Below are 9,186 nucleotides of genomic sequence, written 5' to 3' on the forward strand. Positions count from 1 at the left end.
GTTAAGATTATTTACAAGCGACCTCGGAGTACTTATAACTTGGAATTCTTGTAAAATAACTCAGCTACCCTATGTTTATCTGGATTTATCCTTGGTTTATTATTGCCAGAAGAATGTAATGTCTGTGTCTCTAGTAATGACTTACCCCTTTAGAATTTTTTCTTCTATTTGCACTATTACATGGCTGTAAAACAATTCTAAATGTTTTTATCTCGGAAACAGGAAAAATTATTCTAAAATCTAGATATAAGATTTATGATATGTTTATGGCCCTGTTGAAAGTTATTAATAAAAAAAAATTGATGCCTCTGTTGAACTTTAAAACCTCAATCTCTTTGCAATTAAAAACGACATTGCGTAAGGTAAGTGTTCCAAATTTCGGCATAGTTGCATGCAAGCGCCAAAGTCTCTAGTTTGAAATGTAATATTTTTAATACAATTTGTTTTTTTTTCTTACTTTTTGTAAGGAGTGTTGCTTGGAACCTTGTAGATAAATCGTCCTTTTTTCTCTAAAATCATTCTGAATACATTTTAAAAGAGATAGCATTGGTGGCCTATTCCGGCCACCTTCATTCTCATAGTTCCTTGCCCTTCCGGAATTCTTTCAATACCTTTTTCAGATCATCTTGCTCATTGAAGCGATGTTTTTTGTTTTTGTTTGCATTGTATAATCTCTAAAGTATGCAAAAACTAAGAATTCATGGAATTTTGAGGAACAAAAAATATGGCCGGAATTGCAAGCTGGCCGGAATTTGGTACACTTTATCTGTAATTGCTATTCTGAATTTAAAATATGTTTTTCTTTATTGGATATTCTTTAAAATGCGCACCAAATTTTTCTAAATATCCTACAAAAATATACTTTTCTTTCTGCTAAAGAAATCCTAATCAAAAATATTGCAGAATTAAAAAGAAAAAGAAAATTCTTGTAAATGAGAGTTGAGTAACTTTTTTCCCGTTACAATGATTCTACTGAGACTTGAAAATTTTCTTATTATTTTCCTATATTTAGATCATTTTGGTAAATATTTAGTTATTGGGGATATTTTTTTTTATGTGGCAATTATCTCACAATATAAATGCCATCCTACTCCACACCCCCAATTCTACGGAAAAAAATGTTTATAATTGTGGAAATGGGAGTGGAGAAAATATTTAAAATTTACCAACAGTCTCCTGGCAAATACTTTGTGAAATTTGTCAATGAGAAAATCATTTTATGATTCATTATATTTTCTTACCTTAATGTATAAATGCCGCCAAAGATGAGTAAAAATGGTGAAGTAAAAGGGTGATGAGTTGAGGTGGGATAGGGAAGAAAGAAGGGGAAAAATCGTTGATTAATTTCGCACAACCTGTCCCTGTTGACGGCGCGCTGCTAAATTCGCATATTCATCGTCATCTTCCTCCTCAACTTGCTCTTCCATGTGCAAATCAAATCCCTGATCAGCCGCCACTTCCTCATTCATTAATTTGTCATTTGAGTACTTATGCTTCTCACCATTGGCATCCAAATGGGGATTGCGCCTGTTGATAATTTCCAGATCGATATCATCATTTGGTTTTTGGCGATTGAATGGTATTTTATTGGTGTCATAGAGATTGGTATCTTCCTCGGCTGCATTGTTGACATTCAGTTTTTCATCATCTAAGACTTCCTGAAGATGATCTCGATGATTCTTGTCCTCGACAATGTTAAAGTCATCCACCTCATGAGCTCCATTGTCCACTTCATTGACATTCTGGAAATTTGTCTCTCCCTCCGGATGAGTATCGTCCTTCTTGAGCTGTGGAGCCTGTTGCACCGAATCCACGATGGCATTGGAATATCTATCCGGGGATTTTGGTGAATTCTCACCATTTTGTGTCTCCTCCTCCTTCAGCAGTTCCTTCATACTTTCCGGCACGGGCACAACGCCCTGCGGAACAGCACGAGATTTTGTTTTGTGCAGAATATCAGGAGTCTTTTTGGTACTGGACACTACAGTAGGTATCACAGCAATTGGGGGTATATTTGCGTGAACATTGGAGGGAGATGAAGGCGACTGACGCCTATCTAGAGTTGCAGTGGAACTCTTTTGTGCCATCTGAGCTGGTGGCTCCTGAAGTACATTAGCACTATTGATACCTTTGTCATTATTGACCTTAGGTACCATCTGAAAGGTGTTGAGGGAATTAACAATAGCTCTCTGTTCACCCTCAGTCCCAGCACCAGTTGACATGCGGTTAATTTTGATGGGTATCTTATATAAATCTTCACTCACGGTCAGTTGTGCATTGAAATTCTTTTCGTTGTCATGAATCTTTCCCGAAGGAACAAAATTGCTCCCATGGTGATCAGGAGTATCGGGACGGAAAGCACAATGTGCTTCAAATTGCTCTATTACCTTCTCAAGATGAACAATTCGACTTGGGGTGTCACTGAGGGAGATTCCCTTAGCTTTTAGTGTACCCTCGAGATTGATCTTTTCAATCTCCAGAGCTTTGTACTTCACCTAAAAGTAAATGCAGAAAAATGTTCACATCTAAATTTTAAAAGTAATTGAAAAATAGTCTGCATTACAGGCAGGTTATTCTTACTTTATTACTTTTATATGGGAGAATGGGGCAGATTCAAGCACACGTAACTTGAAAATACCGATAATACAAATCGGAATAAAAAAAATTGCTAACTGTACCAAATTTCGACATAGTTACACGCTTACGTTACGCTTACATTACGTTGCATGTAACCGCTAAAGTCTTAGCGGTTAAGGAGATAATTCGTACCGTTTAAAGATTCACTATGTACGAACCATGTCTACATTGCCCTAATATTTTTTTTACAAATTATTTTTAAGGAATGTTGCGTGGAACCTTGTAGATAGACTATCGTCTTTGCTTTCTCTAAAATCCTTCTTAATACATTTTCAAATGAACAAAAATATAGACATAGCTTTGAGTAATATTTCGGCCATCTTGATTCTCATAGTTTCTTGCCCTTCGGGAATTTTTCCAAAGTTCTTTTTCACATCATCTCGTTCGTAGAAGCGACATTTTTTTTTCTATTTTCCCATAATCACTAAGAGTATGAATAAATACTAAAAATGTTATGAAAATTTGAGGAACAAAAGAAGTGGACGAAAATGCGTGTTGTTCGAAATTTGGTTTAGTTATTCTAATTATGGTAAATATCCTGTTCATTTCTTAATAGCCAATATTAAAAAAAAACTAACCGTTTATAGCCTGAGTGTAGTTCATGTTCATAAACGTTTTGGCAAATGAGTATTGCAAAAGAAATTTGCGATTCGGAACTGCCCCATCGTCCCTTAGTGATTTAGTTACCCATACACAAATACATTATAATCATTTCTCAGGTAAATGGCTTATTTTTTCATTGTCTTGAATAAATTAGCGACTTTATTAATGAAATGCCAAAGGGGTTTATTCCACCCAACGTGGTTCTTAAATGCATTTTCACGATTCTATTCTACAATTCTTATGCATCTGGCACGACAAATATTTTAAATTAGAAAAAATTGAAAAATTTCCAAAAATCAAAATTCAGATGTTCTTATAGTTGTTTATTGTTTTCTGCTCAAATTAGATTATTTGCTGACAAGGTTTATTTTTTTATCGCTCATTTGTTCAATGCTAATTAATTTTATATCTGAAATTCGAGCCACGTGAACTCTATAAAATATTGGGTGAGTTTGGTGTAGCGAGTGTTACTTATGATGAGGCATTCAAAATAATTTAGAACTATGGTAAAGATAAACTAGTGATAAGCTTGTAAAAACTTACGAGGGGCATGATTATTTCATTGAAAATTCAATTTTTGTGCAAAGTTAAAAAAATATACAAAGGTAATGGAAGGGTACTACCGGTACTAGCGATCTCCGGTGTTCCTCGAACTGCCAGATTGACACATGTATTGTTATCCCAGAAACAAAAATATATTTTTAAAAGTTATCAACTACTTTTTACCAATTAACTATTTCAAAGGATGCATTTAATACAGTCATTTAATACAGTTAATATTTAATACAGCCTTTCTCAGTTTGATCATAGCTTCTAAAACAAATAAATTTTGGATATAACTTTCGAATGATTATCGTTCCCAGTTCAAGACTAATTGGGATTAATGGGATTAATTAAGAATTGTTAGGGACCCCAAAACCTTTACAACAATTCTAAACTTTCCAAACCGGTTAGGAAGTAGGCTCTGCAGTGCCATCGACACACTTTCGACTTAAGCCGAGAGACGGCTTAACGTTAGTACAGTAGACTCTCTCTCAATCGGGAATATGGGGCAAAATGTCATCCGGTTTATCGATAGATTTAGGCGTCAAAACCTTTGTAAATTCCACAAAAAGCGCTCAATTATAAAGAATCACGATAAAATAGGAAGAACTACAGCGAATTTGAGCGAATTAGCTGCATAATTGAACGTGAAAATTGTCAACGAAATTTGTCGCCCGATTGAAAAAGAGCCGATTGAGTGAGAGTCTACTGTATTATCAAAATGATGATCAGATTATATTTTCATTATTTTTTTTTTAGTAATTAGAATCTCGGGTAAAGCCGAGAAACGGCTCAGTCATATCAATACTTTGATTATAATTACGTTAACCCATTCCTTACCATGGTATTATACATCACACGCAAATTGAGTGATTTTAGATGATTTATTCGCGGGAAATTTCAATCCGAATTGCTGTCGGGAATGGATTTTTAGTAATTTTACTTCTTCAATTTCTTGAGGAAAATAGTCCGACAGAGATGGGAATACATTTTGTTATTGTTTTCTTGCTTCGCGGAAGGTCATGCAAAATTTTTGCTCAAAATAGCGGACGGAAAATGCGACATTCTGTCGAATTTGTTAAAATTGGCCTCTTTCCTCTTTCCTAATTTGAATTTTAGTTGCTAATTTGTTTTCTTGGATATTTTCTCTATCAAAAGCAATAGAGTTTGTAATGAATTAATGCACAGAATTTAAATTCAGCGACCGTTAAGACGCGTGTTTGAGGGCGGCTCCCCGCGCCCCCATGAAAGGTAAAAAATTTTTCTTTTCAAAAAATTCATCTAATAATCTGTAGGAAACGAATCCCAAAATATGAACATTCTATCTCAAGTATTTCTGGTACATAGACTGAATGGATTAAGCCATCTCTCGGCTTAAGTCATAAGTGTGTCTAGGATCATTAGAGTTTTTTAATCTTTGATCTTGAATACTCGTTTTTAGAAATTATTAAACGGAATTAAAATGTAAAAATTGCACGACACCTTTTCGAACAATCCCAAAAAAACATGGTTTTAAAGGGGAAGGCGATGGTTGAATTATGGAAGGTCTCATAAGGTTCCAAGCCGCTATCTCTAATCGTTTGGTCTATAGCTTTGGTAGCATACAGACGGGCAGATGAACGAACTGGACGAACTTATGATGATTATTATGATGAAATTATTAACTCTTTTGTCTCATTGGGACTCTGAGTATACCCAAATGAAAATGCGGTCATTCTCGAAAAAATAATTCTATTGGACTATTTAGAATCGATAAAAATTCGATTTTGTGGATGATCACAAACTTATAAGGATGTCCAAATTTGGGATATTTTTTGTAGGACCTTGATTCATTCCTGAGTTAAGATATTTAGGATCAAAAAGAATCCTGAAAAAGGTTTGTTGCCTTGCTGCATATACTGGGGTTCGAAAGAGTTAAGTAGTCAAAAAAATTGGGGACTATACTTTGCTTTCTCGTTACAGTTCCAGCAGTAAAGAAAAATAAAATATGAAAAAAATTAAAAGTAGTAAGATATGCAACACCTGCTCAATTTTTTAAATAAAAAATACCTTACTTTAAATACGCAATTTACGGTGTTAACTATTAAGATTATAATTTTGCTGTCGATATCTAAAGGCTAAGAGAAATTAAATGCTGAGCATTTAACAAAATTTCTATCAAAAACAACTTTGTTGTATAAGCATTTATCTGGCAAAAAACGATTTCAGATAGAATTGTTAAGTAATTGTTTGGAAATTACTTTATTGCTATAATACTCTGCACCGGTGTATATAATTCTATAATTAGCGAAATTCTTTCATGGAATACCCGCGTTAGAGAAAACGAAAAAAAAACAGTTTTTTTCAAGAACCTATTTTTAGCTTTTTTCGCTTTTTTATAATTTGTAAGTCACAGAATGATCAAATATCTAGAAATGTCCGGGAATTATAATTAATGCGATAGACTTTATAAACTAGGCAGAATCATTAATTTCGTAATAAGAGTTATGAACTTACCTTCCAGTGTTCAATCTCCTTATCCTTCTGTTTCTCTCCCTGCCTCAGGTTTTCCAATTTTCTCTGAAGTCCATTGTTTTCCTCCAGCTGTTTCTGATGAGATTTGGCGCAGGATTCCTGCAGGTCATCATGCTGACTCTGCAGGAGCTTGAAGTGTTGCTGCATTGAGGCTAACCGAGAATTGGACTCTTTGGTACTCTTTTCCCGGATTTCTTTTTCCTCCCGAGCTCTCTGTTGCAGCTCCACCCTGTTTTGTTGATGGGACAGACGCTCCCCCTCAAGAGACTTTGCCAGTCGAAAACTCTTTTCTACCTCAACTGCAAGAACCCTCAGTATTAGTACCACAGCAAACAGAACATGAATAGCTTCAATAAACTCACCCTGTAGCTGGGCAGAGATAACTTCGTGCTGCTGTTCACACCGGATTCCCATTTGTCGGAGCTGCTCAAGTTGTTGCTGGGAGCTGTGAAAAATAGCCACGAAACCAACCATAAGCAGCAATAATCCGACGCCAATGAAGAAGCGACTACGGCCAGCTCGCGCCAATCGCGACGTCGTCATGATCATTTGAGAAAATACAATGTTTTTACACAATAATCACGATTTTTTTGCACAATAGATTTTCCAAATGAGATGTTTTTCTCCACTGCCCCTTTGACAGCTGATCTGTCCAGAAAAGAAGAGGTCTGCAATACCGACTCGTCTAAAATAAACTTTCACTTCTTCTTCTTCTTCTTCTTCTTTTAATTTGTACGGCTGTCAGACTCAGCAAAGGTCCATATAGCCACTTGAGTTCGTTGAATTGTTGATGTGTGTTGAATTCTTCAGTGTGTCTTCGCTGCTATAATGTTGATGTTGATGATCATGATATCATCCATGATATCCATTTTATATATATATATTTTTTTAATCAATGTTTTCTGTGTGTTGCCAATGGATTAAAGATCATTGTAAATCTTTTTCTACAGGGTTGCTACAGACCTAAGGATAAGTCGAAATAAGCAACCCTTGTGAGTTTATCAGGATCTTTTTGGTAACATTTGAATTCACATGAATATTAACTGTTCAACTGTTCAACTATTTACTGGTTTATATGGAAGCTTTGATACTTGTTACAAACGCACAAATGTCTTTATAGGTTTTATGGTTAATAGGATTTAGTATTTTTTTGATGTCTTCTTTTTCTTTTTTAATTGAGATATAGTTATCTCTTATCGTTTTATATTTTTCACATTTGATTATTAAATGGTTTATATCTTCTACTTCATTGCAATTTTCGCATAAATTAGTTTGTTCTATTTTCATTAGGTTGAGGAATTTTTTGTCAAAGCAATGTCCAGTTCGGATTCTTGATAAAGTTTTAATTTCTTTTGTTGATAAGTTTATTTCACTAAACCACGGTTTTGGTTCTAGCAAACCTTTTCTCACTTCATAGTTAAATTTTCCTTTAATTTCACTTATTGCTGTCCATTTTTCTTTCCATATGTCCCACATTGTATCTTTTCTTATTTTATGACTTTCTTTAAACGTTATTTTAATGTTTGTTTCTTCTCCTTCGTCTAACGCTTTTTTTGCTTCTCTATCTGCTATTTCATTTCCTTCTATTCCTATATGGCCTGGCAGCCATTGTATAATCACATAGATATTATTTTCACTTACAAGATTTTTTATTTTATTTTCGTAAAATTTATTACTTTTGTTTATTAAGCTTTCACACGCGCTTTTAGAGTCACTGTATATTATTATTTTGGATTTTTTCATAGTTACACTGAATTTTATTGCTAAATAAATTGCCACTAATTCGACTTCTTTAATTGACACTTTTTGATTAATTTTTGCTTTATATATCTCTCCACTATTTTTAAAGAATATACTTAGGCCTCTTTTGCCATTGGCTAGAGAACCGTCCGTATAAATGCTTTCATAGTCTTTAAAATGGTTGATAGTTTCTAGTGCACTTTGTTTTAATATTACATTATTTAATTGTCTTTTATTAGCACAGCCTCTTATTAAACTTTTGTTGATTTTAAGGTTAACTGGCATATTTTGTTCTTTTGTTACTATAGAAATGTCTTCGAGATAATTATGTACGTTTTTAATTTGTTTAATTTGCGGTAAGTTGGGTATTCTTTGTCCCAAGGACATCTTTTTTGCGATGTACTTGGCAGTTGTTGATTCCATTTCCATTTGGATTGGTAATTCGCCTGAATCTGCTAAAATAGCGTTAATTGGAGTTGATTTGGTGTATCCCATAATTCCTCTCAGTGCTTGGTTGGCGATCACTTGAAAAGGATTTTTTATCCAGTCTTGGTCCTTGTTGAAAAATGCTGGTACTCCAAATAAAATTCTAGATTTAACTAGGGCGTTATAAACGTTGAGTAGAGTTTTAGGATGAGCTCCTCCATGGTATTTACAGAAGATTTTTAACATATTTATATAAGTTTTACAGTTTTCTTTCACTTGTCTTATATGTGCAGTAAACCTTAATCTATCATCAACTATTATTCCTAGAATTTTTTGCTTTTTAACTCTTTCTAAACTTACATAATTTAAAACTACATTTTGATTATTATGTGTACGGCTATTATCAAATATCATAAAGGAACATTTTTCAGGATTTAATTTCAGTCTCAATCTGTTAATGGCTTCATTGAATTTACTAAGAATTGTATTGGCATTAAAAAATAGTTCTTGTGACGTATTTCCTGAGATAATTAAGCTAATGTCATCTGCAAATTGCATGATCTCACAATGCTCTCCATTTAATTTATGTAAATTTGATGTATAAATATTGAAAAGAGTTGGGCTTAGTTTTGACCCTTGGGGGAGGCCTGCACTTGTATTAACTGTTAAACTGTAATCATTTGATTCTAAAGTGACTTTTCTGTTAACTAAAAATTGTTTGAT

General features: G+C 34.0%; 1 protein-coding gene across 2 annotated transcripts; it reads right to left on the reverse strand.

Annotated features, from left to right (window-relative positions):
- Positions 1 to 439: 439 nt before the first annotated feature.
- LOC129801046 (Golgi integral membrane protein 4-like) lies at positions 440 to 6,983 on the reverse strand. 2 transcript variants are annotated; one of them, XM_055845813.1, is made up of 4 exons: positions 6,660 to 6,951; positions 6,280 to 6,596; positions 2,265 to 2,495; positions 440 to 2,156 (listed from the first exon to the last, which is right to left on the reverse strand). In XM_055845813.1, exons 1-4 carry the CDS (start codon positions 6,844 to 6,846, stop codon positions 1,341 to 1,343), a joined length of 1,551 nt encoding a protein of 516 aa, XP_055701788.1. In that variant the 5' UTR covers positions 6,847 to 6,951; the 3' UTR covers positions 440 to 1,340. The 2 variants fall into 2 exon arrangements, with proteins under 2 accessions (XP_055701788.1, XP_055701782.1); XM_055845807.1 differs by having other exon boundaries at positions 440 to 2,495; positions 6,660 to 6,983.
- Positions 6,984 to 9,186: the final 2,203 nt, after the last annotated feature.

This window comes from Phlebotomus papatasi, chromosome 1 (genome assembly GCF_024763615.1).
Source record: "Phlebotomus papatasi isolate M1 chromosome 1, Ppap_2.1, whole genome shotgun sequence".
Classification (NCBI taxonomy): Eukaryota; Metazoa; Arthropoda; class Insecta; order Diptera; family Psychodidae; genus Phlebotomus; species Phlebotomus papatasi.

What these genes read in the sequence shown, in the direction of transcription:
- LOC129801046 (XM_055845807.1), bottom strand. Translation starts at nt 6,846, where the DNA reads ATGATCATGACGACGTCGCGATTGGCGCGAGCTGGCCGTAGTCGCTTC. An exon ending in TATCTCTGCCCAGCTACAGG is followed by an intron (nt 6,597 to 6,659) that starts GTGAGTTTATTG and finishes GGGTTCTTGCAG; the next exon opens with TTGAGGTAGAAAAGAGTTTT. An exon ending in AGGAGATTGAACACTGGAAG is followed by an intron (nt 2,496 to 6,279) that starts GTAAGTTCATAA and finishes ATTTACTTTTAG; the next exon opens with GTGAAGTACAAAGCTCTGGA.